A 24,224-nucleotide genomic window follows, 5' to 3' on the forward strand; every position below is an offset into this window, starting at 1 on the left:
AACATTGATTCATTTTATATACATAAAAAATACATTTATCTATCCTACACAGTGCTTAAAGTTTTGTATGATTTTTATAATGTATCAGGAATTTTTATATAATGATTTATATTGGTATTTTAATTTAGTGTTACAAAACTATTTTTAGGTTAGATCGGTTATTTTCTCTCTTGGATACTGGATCCTCACCAGTTACAAGAAAAGCTGCTGCACTGCAACTTGGCGAAGTTCAAAAGCTTCATCCTCATGAGTTGCATAACCTCTTAGCAAAGGTGATATTCAGTATTTTATTTTTAAAATCAAATTAATTTAATTTTATTTTAATATTTTATTTTAATTGTATCATAAAAATACTAGAGATATATGATCTTGTGTAGAAACCATCCTTTTTTGCATGATATAAGACAGATCTGAGTTTTAGAAGGACTGAAATTAACTGAGCTATCTTTGATTACCTGGAGATCATCATTTAAAGAATTTGTCATGGATATTTGAAAGTGTTTATGCAGGGCAAGGTTCTCAAAATGGAAGGTGGTGTGGAATGCAATGTGTTATCATCAGCAAAACTATGGATACGATTTCCAGTCAATGGCGGGTTATTAATATATAAGCGGAAACGAGTGGGAGAAAGAACTGAACCTCGAAGAAGTTTTCTCTGTTTTCTGACTACTCCAGCATTAGTGGAGAAGTTAGAAAACAGAGAGCCATCTACCATCACCTGCAGTTAAGAGCCAGGGAGAAAACTGGATGCCCAGTTACAAAAACAGTTGGCAATCCATAAGATGGAAGCTTATTTAGAAGACCTTTATGCCAAACACAATCAAAAGCTTTTGAAATGTCAAGAGCAACTGCTTGAATTTCACCAAAATTTTCCATGAATTGTGATATTTGTCCATAGAGGTAACATAAGCCAGTGGATCGACTTTGCCAGAATCCATGTTGGCAATTGTTGATCAGATATAAGAATTTTTCCATGGCTTTAGAAAGAGTACATGTAAGTGCAGTGGGATGATAATTGGATGGGAGAGATGTTATGTTTTTTTAGGAGCTGGCTGGATATGAGCAAATTTCCAAGCAGAAGAGAAAATACCGGTGGAATAAGAATATGTAAAAATGTGACATTGAGGAGGATTAAGCTCAGAACACAGGTTAACAACAAGTGAAGAAATACCATCAGGACTTTTGGCATTTTCTTGGCATAAAGACTGTTCAAAAGTCTTCTGACCTCCTTTTGACAGAAGACTATAGGAGGCACTGAATAAATTGTACTGAGAATGGTAAGTGACGGTTTACGAACATCATCAATAAATGAGTTAGAAGAAAATTAGATTGTTACCTTTACCTGAAGTGGCAATGGAACTGTTTGGTTTTGACAGAGTTGGGAGTATAGATGGGAAAAAGTTGCAGAAAAAGAGCACCATCAGTTACCAAAACCAATAGCTTTGGTAACTGATGGTGCTCCAGCAATGACAGGGTGCCACAAGGGTTTCATAGTGCATTTGAAACAAGCAGTACCAAATGTACTCGCTATACATTGTGTTCTTTATCATCAACATTTGGTTGCAAAGAATTTAAGTGAACGCCTACATACGTCGCTCCATTACATTATTAGAGCAGACAACAAGATTAGAAGCAATTCATTGAGAGATTATTGTTTAGCCAACTTTGTAGTGAAAACGATGAAGATTTCAATCGTTTGCTGCTTCACACAGAAGTTCGTTGGCTTTCAAAAGGTATTTGTCTGAATCGATTTTACAATTTGTTTGATTCAGTACTATTCCTAGAAAACAGAGACGACGGATTGTGGGCCAACCTGATTACATCCAAAAATAACATCGCTTATTTGACAGACCTCTATAAAATATTTAATGAAGTCAATCTACAATTACAAGGTGATGAATGGAATTTAATTAAAACAAAAAACGTTATTGCCGCTTTTGTGGGGAAACTTCTTCTGTTCAAGCGGAATCTAGGCCGAGGGGAATATAGCCACTTTTCAAATTTATCAGCGGTGTCTCTCAAAAAGGAAGATTTATTTACATACTGCCAACACTTGGAGGTTCTCCATGCTGATTTCAATGAGTGATTCAAGGATATTCTAAACGCGAATATACCAAATTGGGTTCTAGATCCTTTCTCACATGTAAACACAGCAGGATCATCAAATTTAGAAAAGGAACTCATAGAACTCACAACAAATAAAGAACTAAAAATAAAATTCAAAAGTGGATACCAAGAGTTCTGGCTTCAGGAATCAATACTGACACTGTACCCTGGATTATGGAAAATAGTGCAGAAATTTTTAATTGCATTTCCATCTTCTTATTTGGCTGAGTGTGGGTTTAGTGCTGTAGCGAATTTACTATCTAAGAAAAGGAACCGATTGCATATAACTGAGCATGGCGATTTATGACTGTTTTTAACAAAAGTTGAACCCGATATTAACAAACTTTTAAAAATTCATCAGGCTCATCCTTCACATTAATTTGTTATTTTTTATTTGTATTTTTACTTTGTAAGTTCGAAATAAACAATTTTCTAATACGTTTGATGGTGTTTTAATTATTACAATAAGATTCTTACTAATGTAATACAGTCTCCTAATATGTATTCCGAATTTTCATATTTAAACCATTGTATGAAACGTCACATTAATTTGTTATTTTTGCTTTGTATATTTACTTTATAAGTTCGAAATAAACAATTTTGTAATATATTTGATGGTGTTTTAATTATTACAATAAGATTCTTACTAATGCATTTGCAATCTCTTAATATGTATTCCGAATTTTCATATTTAAACCATTGTATGAAACTGTGCATAATGTTATTCGAGCATACACTTTACATATGGGCTATATTTAAGAGGTCGCAGATGACTTTCATCAACCAGTGAAATACCACCACTTTGCTTATTGGAGGCTTGAAGTGGTGGAACCCATGTTTAGTCTACTAGAGCAAAGTTTCCGGCATCCCCCTCCCCCCATACTTCTCCTTCAACCCATGCATGGTACTAAGTACTATAGGTTTTGATACCTTTCGTGTTTGGGGTTTTCATAAAAAAAAAAAAAAATCATCAAAATCGGTATAGCCATAACTGTGTTCAAGATGAAGCACATATTGGCCACTACTTTTTCAATAATTTAATGGCATAAGCAGTAATGTATCAAAGTTACTATTTACGTCGAAAATATCAAATGGCTTGAATGCGGAAAACTGTTATAATGTGGGGGGGGGTTACAAAATTTATGTCTTGGAAAGTGGGCGGTGGCCTGAAAAAGTTTGGGAACCTATGGTTTAGATGATGTCAGAAGAATTTTGAACAGTCCTGATACCAAGAAAATACCATTTCCTGATTTTATTTCTCCACTTGTTCTCAAAACCTGTGTTCCTGCGTTTACTCCTGCTTGGTGTCGCCTTTTTCATATTCTTATTTTACTGGTATTTTCTCTCCTGCTTGGAAATTTTTTCTCATCTCTAGCTAATTCCTAAAAAGGCTGAGAGATGCCTTCCATCCAGTTATCGTCCCAATGAACTTACTTCTATTCTTTCTAAAGCAATTTGGAAATCCATCAACTACTAACTTCTAAACTATCTAGAAACCTTCTATCTGATCAAGGATCACCAGTATGGATTCTGTCAGTGTTGATTCATTGGTGATATACTTGCTTATGTTAACCATCAATGGACAAATTCAAAGGAAAAGTTGGGTGAAACTCAAGCAGTTGCTCTTGACATTTCAAAGGCTTTTGATCATGTTTGACGTAAAGGTCTTCTAAATGAGCTTCCATCTTATGGATTGTCAACTGTTTATTGCAATTAGGTATCCAGTTTTTTCTGTGACTGCCCACTGTGGGTGAGTGGTGAGATTCACTCAGTCAATAAGCATTTGACTCATTCTCTAATGAGAGGCTACTGTATAAGCTTGAACAGGTTGGGATTACTGTTAAGATTCTAAGATGGATTGATGGGTGGCTGCAGGGAGAAAGCAGAGGGTTGTGATTAATGGATATTCTTCAGGCTGATGTAATGTCAGGAGTGGGGTCCTTCAAGGATCGATTCTTGGACCACTGTTTCTCATTTTCATAAATGATCTCGACAAAGGGATAGAGGGCATGATGTGTGAAAAGTTGCAGATGATGTAAAGATTGGCAGAGTTGTTAATGCTCAGTGCCAAGCATCACTTCTTCAGGATTACTTGAACTGACTTGAAAGTTGGTCAGAGAAGTGGCAGCTATGTTTTAACGTTACTAAATGTAAGGTTTTACACTTGGTGAATAGCAGTCCACAAATAAATTATATACACTTGCTGGAGTCGAATTGAAAACAGTGGAGGAGGAAAGGGATCTGGTAGTTACAGTACTGGTAGATATGAAGTTTTCTGAATGGTGTAAACAGGCAGCCAGTAAAGCCCATGGCATCCTATCATTTATCAAATGCTATCCTGTAGAGTTAGTGAGGTCATAATCCCACTGTATTAGGCAGTTGTAAAATCACAATTGAATACTGTGTCCCAGTATGGAGACCTCATCTGAAAAAAGACATTCTTCTTGAATGGGTCCAAAGACGGGCAACTCAAATGGTGAGATTGGCAGAAGGATGATTGTGTGAGCAAAGATCCAATTATGTGGCCTACAGAGCTTGGTGACCATGCATCTCAGAAGTGACCTGGTGAAGGTTTATAAGGCTCTGAGAGGGATTAATAAAATGAATGAAGATGGATTTCTCACTTTTCTAAACAATTCCAGAACTAGGGTGTTATATAAATAAATTACAGGGGTTGAGGTTTAGATTAGATTTGTAGGATGTTTTCTTTTAGCTAGCAAGTCGTTAATTGCTGGAACACATTGCCCTCGCAGGTAGTTGAAGATGACAGTTTGAAATTCAAAGGTCAACTGGATAGTTACTTGTCTGAGGAGGGAAGCATATAATTTGCATTTTCTTATTTACTTGTTTTTTTTTTTTTTTTTGCCAGTCAGTGCAGCAAAAGCCTCTGGCTTCCTTGCACATGTATGGCAAATAGTATTTGCCATACATGTGCAAGTATGTATGGCAAATACTACTAATTCAACTCTTCAGATAGGTTGATTGGAAAATGTGGGCTGGCTGCAGTAGAACGTTTTTGGATTTATGATCACTGCTTAATATTGCGGTATGTTAATGAAGCAATAAGGAAAAGTAACATAGTGACAAATGGGCCTGGAGTACTGGGGTCCATAGTTTCAAATACAGATATATACAGTTATACCCAGATATTTATTAACAAATAAAGTACAAATAAAATAAAATATAAGTACAAAAACCAGTAGCTTTCGGAACATGTGTCCCTTTATCAACTGATAAGTTAATATAAAATTTAAATACACTACAAGCAAAGTGTGGCACGTTAATCAAGCGTCATTGTTGTAGCACGGACGTGTGCTGCCTTACGCCAGTGATCATCCATCAATAAAACGGTTGTCTCTAGGATGGGATGCAGACGCATGCCTTTCTGGCGATTTAATGCCTTAGGGTTGTTTATTATGTTTAGTGACTCTAGCCATAGGCGGTGGCGAAAGTGTCGCGCGTGGTCCACTATCTCAAAGTCGCGCTTGGGGTCAAGATTGTGGTTGGTAGCCCAAAAATGTTCTGCGAGCACGGACTGGTCAGTTTCGGCAAGCCGGATTGCTCTGTTGTGTTCCGTGAGGCGATCCTGGAGACGTCTCAATGTCTCACCTACATAGCAACTGTTACAGGCCTTACAGGTGATACGGTACACTACATTGCTGCGTAAGACAGGTGTGACAGGGGTCTTCACACTGGAGACAAGTGAACGTAGGTTCCTACCGGGTAATTGTACACATTTGATGTTGTAACTTCTAAGGATCTTCGAGATACGTCCTGACACTCCTGGATAGTACGGAATGTAGGCGGACGATATGCCGACTTGCTTCGAAGGTCTTTGGTTGAATGTAAGTTCTTCTGCCTGTAACAAGCATCTGTTTAGTACATGGGATGGATAACCGCATCTGGTTAGGTCCGCCTTCACACGGGAGATCTCGTTACGTCTAATTGTGTCGGTGCTGGAATGGCTCCAGGCCCTGGAGAATAGGGTGCGGGCAGTGCTATTGAGATGGCTTGGAGCGTGGCCGGACCCGTAGTTGGTGAATTGACCGCACCACATGGGTTTGCGGTATACTGAGGTCTCTAGACGTGGGCCTACGCGATGCACTAGTACGTCCAGAAACGGGAGCGAACCGTTCACCTCTGATTCTACGGTAAACTTGATGAAATTGGATAGGGAGTCGAGGTGTTCTAGTAGTACCATTTCAGAACCACGTGGTATTATGGTAAAAATATCGTCGACGTATCTACACCACGTTGTAATAGGTGTAGGTGGGTTCTGGTGTATCTGCTCCTCTAGATCTTCCATGGCGATGTTAGCTACTACGGAACTGACAGGGGCACCCATAGCATTAAGAGCACCCATAACCCTAAGGCATTAAATCGCCAGAAAGGCATGCGTCTGCATCCCATCCTAGAGACAACCGTTTTATTGATGGATGATCACTGGCGTAAGGCAGCACACGTCCGTGCTACAACAATGACGCTTGATTAACGTGCCACACTTTGCTTGTAGTGTATTCAAATTTTATATTAACTTATCAGTTGATAAAGGGACACATGTTCCGAAAGCTACTGGTTTTTGTACTTATATTTTATTTTATTTGTACTTTATTTGTTAATAAATATCTGGGTATAACTGTATATATCTGTATTTGAAAAGTAACATTCTCTATCTGATTATCAGCAGTTACACTTGCTACATTAAGAATCTGCAGATTACTGTTACTATCTCTGTCTTCCAACCTCTTCACTAATGCTGGTGTTCCTCAAGGTTCAGTTCTTTCTCCCACTCTTTTCCTCTTGTTTATTAATGACCTTTTTCCATTGATGGGAAATCCTATCCATAGTTTTTCTGATAATAGCATGTTGCATTCTGCCTTCCAGTTTGGGAAATGTTACCCTGCACAACCAGCTTCAACTTCTCGAATATCTACTACCAGTTCCTTAAATTCCAACCTCTAGGTAATTCTCTAGTGGACAAAGATAACTGAGTTGATTTCAATTTTCTAAACTCAGTCCTCTCTTATATCTCACAAAAAGGATTTCTGTGCTTATCTTCAATGACACTCAGATGTGGATAACATGTCATAACTCTATTAGGCATTACCCTGACTTATAATCTCTCTTGGCATAAGCACATCACAAATACTGCTTTCTCTGCATGTAAAAAACTGAGTTTTCTCTTTCGCTGTCAGCGTTACTTTTCTTCCAAACAACTACTCACTCTACAAATCTCAAATCGGCCCTAACATGGAATATTGTTCCCATATCTGGAGTCATGCCCACAAAACCTCCCTCATGTTTCTAGACTCCATTCAAAAGAGAACAGTTAGGTTAATTAATTACCCATTTTTTACAAAATCTCTCCACTGTCTTTCTCGTAAATGTTCTGTTTCTGCTGCTTGCCATTTCTATAGATACTTCCATGGGCACTGTTCTGAATTGGATTGTAATTCCCGCTCTCTCTTTCAAACCACTCTTAACATGGCCCACAGCCAGTCAGCATCCTTTCATTGTCCAACTTAAAACTCATAGAACCTACATTTCTTCTTCCTCATTTATTCCTTCCATTTCAAGAGTATTATTTCTCTTGTTGCCTCTCTCATATACTGGTGTGAAAACCAATTAATCTTGCTACTGTGTTAGTGACCAACCTACAGGGTCCAATCATTGTCTGAAAAGTAAAGTCCCTGATTTTAAGGCATTTTGATTTACTGGCCTACTTTATATGTTTGTACAGTTGTTTGTAGTACTCATCACAATCTCAATCAATGTCTGGTATTCCCCTCCCCAAAATCTCCTCATGCATGAATGTAGATGCAAATTACCTATTTATTTTGTCAGCAACCTATGCAGGATCATCAACAGTTAAACCATGACACTAAGAGGACCAATCTGATTAAACACCTTCTTTTTACTCTTAATATAAGAAGTAATTGCTGTTTTTCATTGCATTCTTTACCAGAGCCTTCTCAAAATCTGCTAGAAAAAATCCAGCCTCCTTTGTGACTTGGTTACAGACTAGTTTATATCTACTATTAGCTTCTGTATCACCTAATAATGAATTATATGATGATATATCATTAAAATACATTAGAGAGAAGCCCCTCATTACCGATGGTAATGCTAGAAAGGGGATGCAATGGTGTAAGGAGAATAAAAACTGTACTCTAGATGACTGGAAAAATGTAATTTCCAGACAAATCATCATTCACACTTTTTTAAACACGAGGGAGAGTTTATATTTGCTGAATGCCAAAAGAACAGTATATCATGTCTTGTACCAACCATCAAACATGAAGGAGGATCAATGATGGTTTGGGTAGCAATATTGTGTATTCTTTAGGTCCTATCACCATCCTAAATGGGTGAATTACTGCCACTATATTCTGAGTGACCAGGTTCGTCCCATGGAACGCACCATGTTTGCACCATGGTTCGTCCCATGATGCAAACATTGTTTCCTACAGATGATGATAATGCTCCAATATGCCCAGCCAGATGTGTCCAATCATGAGGAGCATGAAACTGAGGCCAAGTTTCTCCCATGGTTGTGCAATCATCAAACTTAATGATATTGAGCTACTGTGGGCATTTTTGGAGAAGAGAGTGAGAAGCAGATTTTCTCCTCCTTCAAAACTTAAGGACCTTGAAATATTCCTCCATGAAGAATTGTCCAATATGCTTCTTAAGACAAGATTTATTTGAATATATTGTACACAGAATATAAACTGTTTTAAAAGTAAAGGGCAGACCAACACCATATTAGTGCCTAACCTGTAGTCTTATAGGTGTTTCTCTTTTTTTTTTTTTTGTCTACCCATTGTATATATACAGACACTCCCTATTTATGTAATATGTGACTTATGTAAATTGTACTTATGTAAAGCTTTCCATAAGAAAGTTTTAAAGTTTCTGTTAAAGTTTCAAGTTGCCCTTGCAACTTGAAACATGGTGGCAGCAATAAAGCCCTCAGCTTTTCAATAGTGTTATTTTTTCAAAATTTTTCAGTGCTTCAATCATGACTGGAACGAGACTAAGAGCGGTGAACCCACTTGTAAATGCCATGATATTGATTTAGAAATGGAAATGATTAGGAAGTTTGAAGGCAGGCAAAGCTTATCAGGCATAGAATGTGAAATTAGTCTCTTGTCATCCTCTGTGAATATCATCATGAAGGTTTTGTTTGTTATTTGGTTTTTAGGAGCATTAGCAACTAAGGCCATATTGCTCCGGGAATATGCGATGGTCATTCCCTGACCTTTCCGCATCCTCCGTATTTGGTGGTGACGGGCTCGAACCCTGGTCTAATCAAGAAGCGTGTGCTACGCACTGCTGCTCCTTCCCACCTGGATATGGAGGCGCCTCATCATGAAGGACGTTGCTCATATAAAAGAGCATGTGAAAGGATCTGCACCCTTAAAGTTAATGATCATAATGGAACCATGCTGTGGTGCTATTTATGAAATAGAAAAACTGTTAATTGTGTAGGAAGATCAGATAAAAAGGCACTTCTTTAATCCTAATGACAATGCGAACAAATGCTAGAAGTCTCTATACAACCCCACTAGAGCCGACCGGGCTAGCCGAGTGGGTAAAGTACCTACCCGGCAACCCAAAGGTCGCGGGTTCGATTCCCGCTTCGGGCTTGGATCAAAGTACTGCAAAAACTTGGGAGGTGCAATATGGCCACAGAAGCCGATGCGCCAACAACTACCAAATCAAAAAAAAAAAAAAAAAAAAAACAACCCCACTAGCAGTCTCTGGGGTGAGATTGATAGTGGGGTTGCTAAAGTTGCTGAAATATATCCAGATGTATTGAAATAAATTATCAGTGAACATGGTGTTACAGGTCTTTAATGTCAATGAAACAGCCTTGTTTTGTTAAAAAATTCCAGTACAATTATAAATTTCAAAAGAAGAAGAAAAATCAGTGCCTGGTTTCAGATCTGCTAAAGATAGACTTGCTGTTTTATTTAGGGTAATGCATCTGGTAACTATAGGCTTAAACTGCTCTTAAGTTTACCATTCCAAGAATCCATGTATGTGGTAAAGGGCATGAGTAAGCAAACTCTTCCTATTTAATATTGTTCCAATCAGAAAGCTTGGCTTATCATTCTTGTCTTTTATGATTGGTTCATTGTTTCATTTCCATAGTCAAGAATTATTGTTGAATAATGACATTCCTTACAATATATTGCTTGTTATCCATAATGCCCCTTGTCATTCTGTCCATTTGGGTGAATTTTATCTGATTGTTAATGTCCTGTTATAACAACTAAACATGACTTCACTTATACGGCCTGTTGATTGTGGGGTAATTGCAGACTTCCATGCTTACTGACTGGCACAGAAGGAGAAACTTATATAACACTCTGAGGCTATTGGATACAGTAGAGAAGAAGAACTCTTTATTGTACTGTTTCCCAACCTTTTTCGAGTTGCGACACCCTTTTATAATAGCCAAGTAACCTGCGACCCCCTGCCACATTTGCATAAAAAGCATTTTTAAAGAAAATACATTAAAAATAGATTTTTCAGAATATAATTCTAACCTAATATTTAATGCGATGGTTGTACTTTCATCTGGGCAACCAGCTTCAAAATTTACGGCTGAGTGTTTGTTAAAGCCAACCTCATGCCATCCTCAACATTCAGTCTGTTTTGATATGAAGATGCATTGAAAATCCACTCTCGCAGAGATATGTAGAGGCAAATGGAAGTAAAACTTGAAAAGCAAGCATGGTGATATTTGGATATGACTGATAAATAGCACACCAGAACTGAGTCAGCAATTTTTCATAAAACAAATTATGTGTCAAGGAATCGTTCCTCAGATCCAAGAATTCATCCTGTACTTCATCAGGCATGCTGGCTACATTCAGGGAAGCAGAGAATGGGTTTCGTACCAGCTTCTTCTTCTGTAAGCTCAGGGAAGTACCATTGAAATTCCTTTTCAAGGGATTCAAGGTGCCCAGTAATCTCCTCCTCCAGATTCTCATCCAGTTCACCTTCAGATTCCTCTACCATACTGTAGAGTTTTTCAAACATGGCAATGTTTCCAAGATTTACTTTCCGACACCAGTTTTGCAGCTTGGATACAAATGCCTGAAGATTGTCTTGAAATTGGATAATGTGTGTTTCCTTTCCCTGAAGTCAGGTTCAGCTTATTTAGCTAGTCTAAAATGTCTGCTAAGTAAGCAACTCTTTTCTTCCAAGCATCATCATTAAAGTAAGCCACAAGATCATGTTTCCCTTGCACTTCCAGGAACAACTTGATTTCATCTTTCAACTCAAAGACATGATTGACAACCAGCGTTGTCAGTTGATGACTTTTGAGGTTATGATGAACATCGTGGCGAGATCCAATATTCCTTACATTTCGAGGGTACAGCTCTGAAACGATGTTCGCAGGCTGGCCGCTAGTTAGTACACCAGATCGAACCTATTGGTAACTCTCTAGGAGGCTTCCGGATCAGCTAGTGTATAATCTTGTTACCTCTACTCTGCCAGATCTCACAACAGGTCTCTAATGACTTGTCACCCTTTGATCCCCTTTGTGAATTGGAGATACATTTGCACATCTCCAGTCTGTGAGAACCTCCCCAAAGTCCAAGGGTGCTCTCATAATTATGGCCAAGGGTTTGCTTACTTCCTTTGCCACCACCTTTAATATAACTGTATAGATCTCATCTGCCCCAAGTGCCTTTCTTATGTTTAAATTCAACAATTTCTCCTCCACTTTGCTGTGTTTTTACAAAATCATTTAGCTCCCTATTAGTGTTTAATAAGCTTCTGACCTCCACTTCCCTAGAGAATTCCTCGTGTGAATGTAGATGTAAAATACTCATTCAGTTTTTCAGCTATCTGAGCAGGATCATCAGCAGTAAAACCATAGATATCAAGTGGACTAATATGATTCATCCCCTTCCTTCTAGAGTTTATATAAGTAAAGAAGTCTTTGCATCCTTTGCAAAGATTTCTAGTATTCTGCCTTTGCTTGCCTAACCTCCTTTGTGACTTGATTACAGACTAGATTATATCTACCATAGGCTTCTGGATAATTTATATGCATTTTTCTTCTCTGCCACGAGTTGCATTAGTTCATCTTATATTTATTTGCGCCTAAACCATGAACAGTATTTCTTAGTTGATATGAGAAGCCTAGTAGCATCTGCAATTAATTCCTTGAATGCTTCCCATTTGGAATTTGCTGTTGTTAACATAATCATTTGATCCCACTGTATATTGTCGAATGAAGGCCTTATTCACTTAGAAATGGCAAAGTTAGTAGAAGCTGGTGAGGCTGCAGCTTCACCTGAACTGAAAGAAGACCACACTGTTTTGTAACCAAGGAGATAGCAATTTTTGTTCTGTGAGATTGCAGCTGATTGAGTGGAATGATTGAGAAGATAATCCTAATGTCATGCTATTTTTAAAAGTGCAAAGAGGGATAGATGATTTTTTGGCTTGTTATCAAGAGATATATGAAGAAATGAAAAAGGCTGCTGCTTAATTATCTCTTGATGACTGGGCAGCAGCCCTTTTGATAAGAAAGTACGGAAAATTGAATTCCAGTAAATCAAATTATTTTTCCATTTCTTTTCAATTATGTGTAGAATTGTTTTTAACTTATTAAAATATTTAATGTATTTTATCTTATGTACATTTGAGTAAGCTGGTTAAATTCTGGCTTACATAAAGTTTCATGGAACGTTACACATACATTAAGTTGGAGACTGCTGGTATTTATATATATAATTTGTTAAATACATAAATATATATTTGTGGGTGTGTTTGTATTTGTTTGTTCTGGTGCTCTTCTGAAATTAGGGAATACTTTGTGGTGCTCCACTGTCTACTAATGGTGGGGAAATACTGTTCTATGGGAAAACATTGTCAATAATTATAAAGAAGCAATGTGCCTACTGCAACATTAACACCTCAGTGCATGTTAAAAATAGTTACTTTAATGGTCCTGGGTTTTGTTGCTCATCACTGTATGCTTGTATTTTGTCTGTAGAAGTGCTTGTTTAAGATCAGTTTGCATTATGTGGGCTGAAACACACAGAATAACTCACAGAGGGAAACCCCTACGCCTGTCTGAGATCAGCTAACCATAGTTCCATTTGAAGAAGACTTCAGAAATTCCTTCAATAATTGACACTAGACATCTAGTGTCATCTCCACATGGCAGACAGTGATGTATCATGCTGACTAGGCTGCAATGATTTACTGACATAGGGCTCAGTGATTTTTTTTTTATAGCTCATAGTGACAGTTCAAAAATGTCTCTTAAAATTAAACTCACTCAGAAATGTACAGTTCTATACATGCATTCTTTTAGATCTACCCTTTTTTTTGTTATGCAGGTTCGAGTTTATCTTCATAGTAGTTCGTGGGATACAAGAATAGCAGCTGGGCAAGCCATTAATTCGATTATTCGTAATGTTCCCCAGTGGGATCCATTAAGTGGTACGTGTGCAAAAGGTAATTGTTCTTAGTTTTTGTATGATTCAAGGGTTGTGTATTTGAAAAAATAATTTTTATTTCTATTGCTAATTATGTGTAACGTTAAGAATTTTCAAAACTTTTTTCATCTGGATGCAGTTCATATTTCAAGGTTGTGAATTATTAATCATAGTGGTTATTAAATTGTTTATCAGCTCTGCATTGAAACATTGAAATCATCTTGTTAGAGAGAGCTAGAACAGCAATAAGGGGGAGGGTGAAAAGCTGTCAGTAGTGCTTTTCTCTAAGCAGTAATTTCTAATACTGAATATATATTTGTTGAATGTATTTCTGTAACCCTTCTTCCTGCTATGAACAATTAGATTATTACATTTTCTGCTCAGCAAACCAGTTTCAGTTTATTTTGTCTGCTTTGGACAACACTTTAGCAGAATTTGGTATTTTTTGTGGTGGGGAGGAACAGTTTTCTCTCTCTCTCTCTCTCACACACACACACACAGCCTGTAAGACTACACTATGATGGCTAGATCCTATACAGCGTAGTGCATTGCGGATTGCACTTGGTGCTTTCAGGACCTCTCCTATTCATAGTTTATATATTGAAGCTAATGAGCCACCTCTTTACCTCCACAGAAAAACGCTGCTTTTTAAGTATGCAGCCCGAATACAAAGTTGCTGGCAGCATCCTGTTGAGCCATACCTCTTCAATCCACCACTGCAAAATCTCTATAGAAACAAACCCACTAAAATAAGACCAGCAGGCTTACGCCTAATTGAAATAACACAGAGTTGGAATGTTCATTTTCAACAGGCAACAAGTAATGAATTACTCTCAACCACCTTGGACTCCCCCCCTCTGCAATTAACCTGTGATATTTATCTTCACAAGTGGGGAAAGAATCACCTACCAATAATCAATGTGAAACAACTCCATGCAAGCCATATTCAAAAATATGCTGATTTTTTACCGATCTATACTGATGGCTCCAAATCACATTCAGCGGTAGGAGCAGTGGCAATATTTGACCTGCCCTGGCAATGCAGACAGGCTGCTAGGGCAGGGCATGGGGTTTTGTCAATGATATATAGGAATTTTGCTAGCAGGGAAAAGGAGGTGATTGTCCCTCTGTATACGGCAATGGTCAGGCCATGCCTTGAGTACTGCGTACAGGTCTGGAAGCCTCATTTTAGGAAGGATGCAGATTTGCTTGAGCGTGTACAGAGAAGGGCAACAAGATTGGTGAGGGGAATGAAGGGATCCTCTTACCAAGAGAGGCTTAAGTTCTGCAAATTGCAGTGGCTGGAGACTAGGCACCTGTGCAGTGATCTGATTGAGGTGTATAAGGCCTTGAATGGGTTGAGCACGCTGAATTCTGATGGGATCCTTCCACTTGTTCAGATTACGGACCTAAGGGGGCATAAATTCAAATTAAGAAAAGACAGATGTAGAATAGATGTGCGGAAATTTGCCTTTAGCCAGCTGGTGGTTAATTGCTGGAACAAACTTCCATCTGTCGTTGTGGAAGTTGATAGGTTGAATAAATTTAAGGAGGAACTGGACAGGCATTTGGAGGGAATGGTGTGATCTTTTTTTTTTTTTTTTTGATGCTGCATAAGCTCATACACTTGCTTTCTTGCATCACATGCCACTACTACTACTATTTCCTTCTTCAATCATTTCGGCTGGTCTTCCAGTTCAGTATAGCAGCTTCTTAGTAGAACTCCATGCAATAAAATTAGCCTTAGAAAATCTGAATCGCTACCATCTGTAAAATACATAGTATACACGGACTCGCTGAGCTCAATTACAGCAGTACAAAGTTCCTCCTGTGTTAGATCAAATCAGAAGTCTCCTTTTGCAAATTGAAGAATGTCATCAATCAGTGACCTTTTGCTGGATCCCGGCACATTCGGGGATAAAGGGGAACGAACTCGCTGACAAAACTGCTAAAAATCCATGAACTTTTGATTTAACATCCGTCCATGTTGCAGCTTGTTTGTTTGTTTGTTGTTGGGTTTTATTGGCGCATTAGCAACTAAGGCTATAATGCGCCAAAACCTGGTCATTAAAAAATAATGTTCCAGCCTCTGACTACAATCACATCATACAAATAGCATGTCTTGCGCAGTGGAAAGATCTATGGCACTCCCAAACCAATAATAAACTCTATCAGTTTAAACAGCACCCAAAGCACCAAACACTGCGAAGAGAAGAAGTGGTACTTGCACGGGCACGAATAGGACATACATATCTCACTCACCTCCATCTACTCACAGGAGAGGATCCTCCTCAGTGTCCACACTGCTTAACACGTTTATCAGTGTATCAACAAGACAGAACATCCGTCCTATCTTCCCTGACAAATATGCGAGAACCGATGACATTAAAGCATATTATTGGCGAGGAAGCAAATATCAATGAATTTTTCTCTTTCCTGAAAAAAATTGGACTTTATCATAAATTCTGAAAGATCACTGTAACAAAAATCAAGTCATTACAACTGAATTTTGTTTTTAGCAGTTCACTATGAATAGGTGCACTATAGCCCCAGCAGCTTATGCTGATTAACACGTTTCCTTGCCCGTAATTCTGTTAACAGCATTAATTAATTTTCTGTATTTATTTCATGGTTAAAGTGTTTCCTAAGTGTAATTTAATAATAATATAAATATAATATAATAATATTCCCCTTAATAAATAGTATCATTCTGCATAATAAATAATGTGGCCACTCAGTAGCATGTCGATTGACTTTTGGCTGCTATGATCATCTCCCACCTCCTGTTCATAGGCCTTTGCACAAATGAATGATAGACTGAAGCTGGTATAGTCAATTCCTTCTACAGAACAGTGACCGGTTGATTAACTGATATGGGACATGTTGGTCTGAGTTTCACTCGAAGTTCCAGTTCATCTCAGCACAGGACGCGATGAGAGGAGGTATGCTCTTGGTTAAGAAGCATGTAGAATTGAAGGTGATAAATGTAATGATACGAGGGGCATTCAATAAGTTATCTACATAAGGTACTTCCCATAGTTATATTTAAATAATTCATGATTTATCATGTTACTACATAGCTCAACTTGAATCATACTAATTTTGATCCCACTATGTTTTTAGGTTGCGCTGCTTTAACAGAAAGAAGGACCTGTATCAAATTGTGGATTTGCTGAAATTGGAGCATCGTTCAGTCATCAAGTTTCTCACCAAAGAAGGAAATGGGCCAAAGGCCATTCACGAAAGGATGGTGGCAGTGTATGACAACAGTGTATTTCAGAGTACTAGGTAAAATTCTGGTCAAAACAATTCAAGTGGGGGTAGAGAGAGTCCATTGAAGATGATTCACTTTCAGGAAGGCTTGTGACAGTGACCACTCCAGAAATGTGCCAGGCTGTGGAAACCCTTGTGCAGAATGAAAGAGGGTTAAAGGTGTCCCAAATCTCTTGGGAATATGACGTATCGGTGGAAACAGTTAAAACCATCCTCCATGAACATTTGGGAATGACTAAGGTCAGTGCAAGGTGGGTTCCCAGATTTGTGATCCCTGTGCAGAAGCAATTCAGAGGGATCCCTTCTTTATAGAAGGAATCCTAAAACTTTCTTCTCCAGAATCGTTACGGATGATGAAACATGGTTTCATCACTGGGATCCTGAGACCAAGCAAGGATCAATGCAATGGAAGCACAATGGTTCTTCCCACCAAAAAATTTCAGACTATCTTTAGCTGGCAAGAATATGACCACCATTTTTTGGGATGCTCAGGGAATTTTATACATTCACTACTTGGAACACGGCAGACAGTCACTGGGGAGTCATATGCATCCCTACTGTACAACCTAAGGGATGTCATAAAGGAAACACGCTGTCGAAAACTTTCCACCCATGTGCTGCTTCTTCATAACAACACACCATTCCACAGGTCACATGCTGTTGCTTCTGCTTTGAGAGACTGTTTACAGAACTTACCCATCAATGGGCACAAAGTGGCAGGAGTGCTTTGACTCGGTGGAGACCTGAAGGGGGCGATTCTCCAACGCATTACAGACTAAACAAATGTGCAACTTGTGAAATGTTTGCCGAACTCTCTGGAACAGAACATGATATTGCCATGGGGGATGTAAGTCTTTGTGTGTGCGCGATGTAAGGAAATCAGGCGACAACTCAGTGTTGTTATTGGCCTATATGAGAGCTTGAAGGACAGGGTGGATGCCCTTGAAGGATCTAAATTGACGGGCCCATCAAGCTCCCAGCTGCCCACATCAACGCCAGAGCTTGCACTTGGTCATCACGCAACACAGCGGCAACCCCCAAGGCAAAATGCGCTAGTCCCACAGGAACTAGTAGTTGTTGGTGCTCCTATTGTCAGGGAAACAGGGAACATGCTTTGTAAAAAGGATAGGTGGAACAGGACCAGGGTATGTCTGCCAGGGGCAAAGGTTGATGACGTTGTAGAGCGGATATAATCTTTTAAGGGCACAAAAGGTGATATAGTTGTTTTTTTTTTTTTTTTTTTTTTTGATTTGGTAGTTGTTGGCGCATCGGCTTCTGTGGCCATATTGCACCTCCCAAGGTTTTTTGCAGTACTTTGATCCAAGCCCGAGGCGGGAATCGAACCCGCGACCTTTGGGTTGCCGGGCAGGTACTTTACCCACTCGGCTAGCCAGGTCGGCCGATATAGTTGTACACGTTGGCACTAATGATATTAGGAGTAGGAGACCGGCAGAATTACTTAACAAGTACAGGTCACTGTTGAACAAAAGCCGAGAATTAGAGTTGAATTTGAAAGTGTCTGCAATTCTGCCCACACACGATAGAAGGAAGTATATGGATGAGAGCCTTGTCGATCAATTCAGCCCTGGAAAGAATGTGCAAGGCTCAAGAAGTAGAATTTTTTTCAGCCTGGACTGTACTTGTTAACAGCAGAGACTGTTTCTATAGGGATGGGATACACTTAAATAGAAAGGGTGCAAGAATATTTGCTGATGCTATCGAGGCATTGTTAGGTGGGTCGGAAAACTGATAGCTTGGGGGGGGATACAAGGACTAATAGATTAACAGTAGCCGTAGTCACTGGTTAAAGATGCATTGCAGGATCATCTAGACAAGACTGCAGCAATAATTCAGACATAGCATGGGAAAGTCTTGTCTGACAAATTTGATAGGATATTATGATGTGATTACAAAGGAACTGGATGCAAAAAATAATTTTGATATCATATATTTGTATTTCAGGAAAGCTTTTGTCACTGTTGCACATGGAAGACTATTGTACAAATTGGAGCAGAATGATATTAAGGGTAAGTTGCTACAATGGATAAAAGGATGGTTAAGTGGGAGAAGACAGAGGGTGGTAATCAATGGGTGCTGCTCTTTGTGGACTAATGTTATTAGTGGAGTCCCACAAGGTTCGGTGTTGGGTCCACTGTTGTTTTGTATATTTATCAATGATATTGATGAAGGTATATCAAGCTTATTATCGAAGTCTGCTGATGATACAAAGGTTTGCAGGGTTGTTAATGACAGTAATAACAGTATACTACTGCTACAGGATCTAGAAAATTTGGGCAGATGGGCTGAGAAGTGGCAACTGAAGTTTAACATTGACAAATGCATATACTGCATATGGATAGAAGTAACCGCAGAGAAACATACCAACTGTGTGGTATGTTTCTCTTTTTCATTTTCTACCAACTGTGTGGTAGAAAATGAAAAAGACCTGGGAGTAATTGTGCAGTCAGATATGAAGTTTTCTGAGCAGTGCAGACAGACTGCCTGAGCAGGTCATGGGGTTTTGTCCAAGATATATAGGAATTTTGTTAGCAGGGAAAAGGAGGTGATTGTCCCTCTGTATAAGGCAATGGTCAGGCCACGCCTTCAGTACTGCATACAGGTCTGGAGGCCTCATTTTAGGAAGCATGTAAATTTGCTTGAGCGTGTACAGAGAAGGGCAACAAGATTGGTGAGGGGAATGAAGGGATCCTCTTACCAAGAGAGGCTTAAGTTCTGCAAATTGCAGTGGCTGGAGACTAGGCACCTGTGCAGTGATCTGATTGAGGTGTATAAGGCCTTGAATGGGATGAGCACGCTGAATTCTGATGGGATCCTTCCACTTGTTTAGATTACGAATCTAAGGGGGCATAAATTGAAATTAAGAAAGGACAGATGTAGAATAGATGTGCGGAAATTTGCCTTTAGCCAGCGGATGATTCATTGCTGGAACAAACTTCTATCTGTCGTTGTGGAAGTTGATAGATTGAATAAATTTAAGGAGGAACTGAACAGGCATTTGGAGGGAATGGTGTGTTTTTTTTTTTTTTTTTTTGGCTGATGCTGCACTTGCTTTCTTGCATCACATGCCACTACTACTACTACTTTACAGGCCCTATCTGGCTCCCAGACTAATTCCTGTTTTGATACCTCAAGAGAAACGTAAGTGGATATCGCTTTGCTGATGATAATGAATTGAAGTCTGTTGTCTCTGCATTCTTTGATGGACTGGACAAAGAATTTTATTTTGTCTGCTATTTCCTCATTGCCAAAAAAATGGAACAAGTATATTGAAGTTCAGGGGAGTTACATTGAAAAATAAAAAATGATTTTTGCCTCTAGCTCATTTCCTTCATAGTTAGGTAGATAGTTATTTGAATGCCCCTCTTACAATCAAAAAATTATTGCTCCAGTAACTCTATTTGTGTGTATAACTGCATAGAGTACTGGGACTTAAGGGAGTGATGAATACACAAGTTCCAATCCATAACTTTTCAAATATTAACTGGAACTAGTGCGTTGGTCCTAATACAGTATCAGAACTTTTCTATATTGGATGACTGCTTTCTACTGGGCAACTTGTTGTCTTTCTGCTAGAGAGACAAGTGAAAACAATACCCTTATTATGTTATCTTATTCTTATAATCAGAGCCAGACCAAGGTATTTCCATGCCCTGGGAAGAAAGATTTTTCAGTGCCCTTTTACTAAGAATATATATATATTTCTTGCCTCATCATCCTTCTGTTTTTGGTGCCCCTTTAAAATATAACATTCTGGGCAAGGGCCCTACTAGCCCATGCCTTAATCCAGCACTGTTTATTATGAAGTTACTGTTTATGCATTAAGAATACCCAGATAAAGGAACCACTGGACAGTAATTATTCTAGTGTGTTGGTGTGGGATTTACTTAAAAGATGTAATCACTGTTAAGAATAAAGGGAAGGGATTTTGTTTTTATAAGGGTGACTACTATAACCTTGCACAGTTTTTAAAATCTTTTCACTGGGACTGATGAAAGCTACAAATTCTAAATGTGAATTGTTCAGGGAAGTATTGAGAACCTAATAAGCATGTTATACCAACTGAGATATTGCGCAAGGTTTGGACATGAAAGACCAGATGAACTCATGAGACTAATGGCAGAGAAGAAAAATCCTTGGGGTGATTATAAATAATTGGGAACCACAGAAACCTACAGTAAGTATAAACTAATCATGAAGAAGGGCAAGCTAAGCCAGATTTTGAGAAGTCCTTGGCTTAGAATGCAAAGAAAAGTAGCAAAGAATTCTTTGCTTATGTTAACACTAGATGAAAGGGAATGAACATATTGGTTCCATAGATATGAATGGCATAATTGTTGATCCTCTTCAGGTTGCTGACAAACAATAAATATTTTGCATCTACACCTACATTCATTCATGCTAACGAAGTTTTTAGGGATGGGGGATACCAGAATAATAACAAATTCTAACTAGGAGCTAAATGATTTTCTGATAATGCCAAAAAAAGCAGAATAGAAATTGAGAAATTATTGAAATTAAAAGTAAATAATGCACCTGTAATTGTCAGAGTCTCTCCAATTGGATTAAAAGAAGCCAGCAAGAGAGGTAAGCAATCTTTAGCCATAATCATAACAGCGGCCCCGAGTGCCAAGCGTAGTGATTCGAGCGACCTTTCAGCAAATTTTCTAGCGTGCCCATCATTATAAAGAGCTTATTTTTTGTGGGAGTTTTTGCAGTCTCCTTAAACTCCTACTGTATATATATTAATAACATTTAGCACATTAAAACTTACTAATACAGAAAGGAAAGTCACCTTTCTTTATATTAATCACTTACTAACCTTTTTTTTTTTCCGCTTGGTCACTAGGTGGCACCGCTCCTGCCTCCACGTGGCGGGGCTGGAAACCTGGGAGGAAAAGCTCTCACTCCCAGGGCGAAAAGGAGCAAACAGCATGGATTCTGACAACAAATTTACAAAATCCTCTAACATGGCGCAATCAACTCAAGAACATGAAGAATTTTGTACAAACATGGCCAAAAGGCAAAAAACTGATATATATGAGATACCCGCTCCAAAGTATCTCATCATTCATTCTACGGGCGAACAGGCCACTGGAAAATTATCCCCTTTCCTGATACAAAAATGTCTGGAAAGCATAGCTGGAACAGAAGAAGAAATATTACAAGAAATGAAAACCCAGGGAGTCATTCATGTTAAAAGAATAACGGTCAAAAAAGAAGGAATAATCATCCAGACCAGAAATATCATTTTAACCTTCAACACTCCAAGTCCACCACAGCACGTGAAAGCAGGATACTTGCTTTGTCAAATCCGACCCTACATACCAAATCCTATTCGATGCTTTAAATGTCAAAAATACGGACATTCACAAACAACATGCAGAGGAACAGCAATATGTGCCAAATGTGGTTCTCGAGAACACAGCAATCAAGAATGCACAACCGAGCACCCTAAATGCCCAAACTGTGGTGGAAGCCACACTGCCTACTCTCAAGAATGCGAAAGATGGAAACAGGAAAGGAAAATCCAAAAATACAAAGCAGAACACAAAGTTACATACCAGAAAGCCAGAAAGATGATACAACCAGCCAACACAAGGAAACCTACCTATGCACAGATAGCTCAAGTAGTGCAAATAACCCAGAACCAACAAACAACAGGATCACAAACCGACATTACAATAGCACCAAATGAATCGTTGTCAGACTGGGCACGCAAATGGCTCATGCCCCCAAAACAGCAGAAACGAGAACAGACGGCAAACACCCCTATCTCAGTTCCACCAACAGTATTTTCACCACCGCAGGGAAAAACCAAAGAAGATACCTCCATAATAATGCACCATGCTGCTGAACAAATGGACACAGCAGGAAAAACACAACAAGAAGAGCCCGTTCTAGAAATATTTGCCGAGGAAAATATGGACACTGGAAAGCCATATTTCCCTAAAAAAGACAAACCACGGACAGAAAAATTTAAAACAGTAATGAGAAAACAACCAGAAAACTCATCTAAAACAAAACAATGGGTAGCACTTTTATTCAATGGAATTGCCGAGGTTTCCGTAAGAATATTGATGATGTTTGTGATCTAATTTCTGAATATCACCCGATATGTTTCTGCTTACAAGAAACGTATCTAAAACCTGACGATACAATCTTAATCAAGAATTACAGTATATATAGACGAGACCGAATAAATAATTCTATAGCCCGTGGAGGAGTAGCAATCCTTGTCAACTCTCACATACCAGTCCAAGCAGTCCACCTACAAACCACTCTTGAGGCAGTAGCAGTACGTATAGCAACAAGTCGTTTAATAACAATAGTATCAATATATTTACCCCGAACCAGGAAATAAATTACGAAGACTTAGAAGAACTAATAGATCAACTACCCCCTCCCTACTGTATAATGGGGGATCTAAATGGACATCACCACTTATGGGGAAATACTGATTTTAATAAAAGAAGACATCAAATAGAAAAAGTAATAGATGCCAAAAATCTAATCCTCCTGAACAGTGGAAAACACACGTATTTCCACCTTCCAACAGGAACAAGCTCAGCGATAGACCTTACTTTATGCTCCCCAGCATTATATCCTATTTTAGAATGGACAGTTCATGATGAACCATTACACAGTGACCACTACCCCATTATTGTGACTTTAACAAAAGACACCCTATGTCAATCCAGACGGAAACCCAAATGGAAATTTCACAAAGCAGACTGGGAAAAAATTCAAAAATTTAGCAGTAATCGAACAAACGAGAGTCCGGCAACTAACCATTGACCAAGCAGTACAATATGTAACGAATCAAATTAGCCAAACAGCAGAACAATCAATACCAAAAACGTCTACCAAACTTCCCCTATTCCCAAAGCCTTGGTGGAATGAGGAATGTACCCAAGCAAAACGAGATAGAAACAGAGCATGGAATATTTTTCGCAAAAATCCTACCACAGACAATCTAATACATTTTAAAAAAATGAGAGCAAAAGCAAGATATGTCAGACGAGCATGCAAGAAAGCCTCCCGGATACGTTTCGCCTCAACTATAAATAGAACTGCAAATACTAAAACAGTTTGGGATAAAATAAGAAAAATGAACAATAGATACCAAAATTTAGTACATCCAGTTATGAATTGGCAAGGACAAGACATCGCTGATCCAAAAGAAATAGCAAATGCTTTAGGTGAAACATTCGCCAAAATATCTGCCACCACATCCTATTCACCGGAATTCCAGAAATATAAAAATCATCAAGAAAAATACAACTTAAAATTCTCCACAAAATATATAGAACAATATAACCATCCACTAACCATAGCAGAACTCCATAAGGTACT

The 24,224-nt window shown here is 38.6% G+C and overlaps 1 protein-coding gene across 4 annotated transcripts in view; it reads left to right on the forward strand.

Moving 5' to 3' along the window:
* The window catches only part of LOC150075060 (TATA-binding protein-associated factor 172-like), a 934,682-nt gene that overhangs the window by 20,453 nt on the left and 890,005 nt on the right, over window positions 1-24,224 (forward strand). For all 4 annotated transcript variants that reach the window (XM_090388242.1, XM_090388245.1, XM_090388243.1 and 1 more), the window contains exons 2-3: window positions 149-272; window positions 13,479-13,596. In XM_090388242.1, the coding sequence (XP_090244368.1) occupies window positions 149-272; window positions 13,479-13,596 (242 nt within the window). The remainder of the gene's footprint in view (window positions 1-148; window positions 273-13,478; window positions 13,597-24,224) is intronic.

This window comes from Mastigoproctus giganteus, chromosome 14 (assembly GCF_048544385.1).
Source record: "Mastigoproctus giganteus isolate SK-2022 chromosome 14, ASM4854438v1, whole genome shotgun sequence".
In the NCBI taxonomy this organism is placed as follows: Eukaryota; Metazoa; Arthropoda; class Arachnida; order Uropygi; family Thelyphonidae; genus Mastigoproctus; species Mastigoproctus giganteus.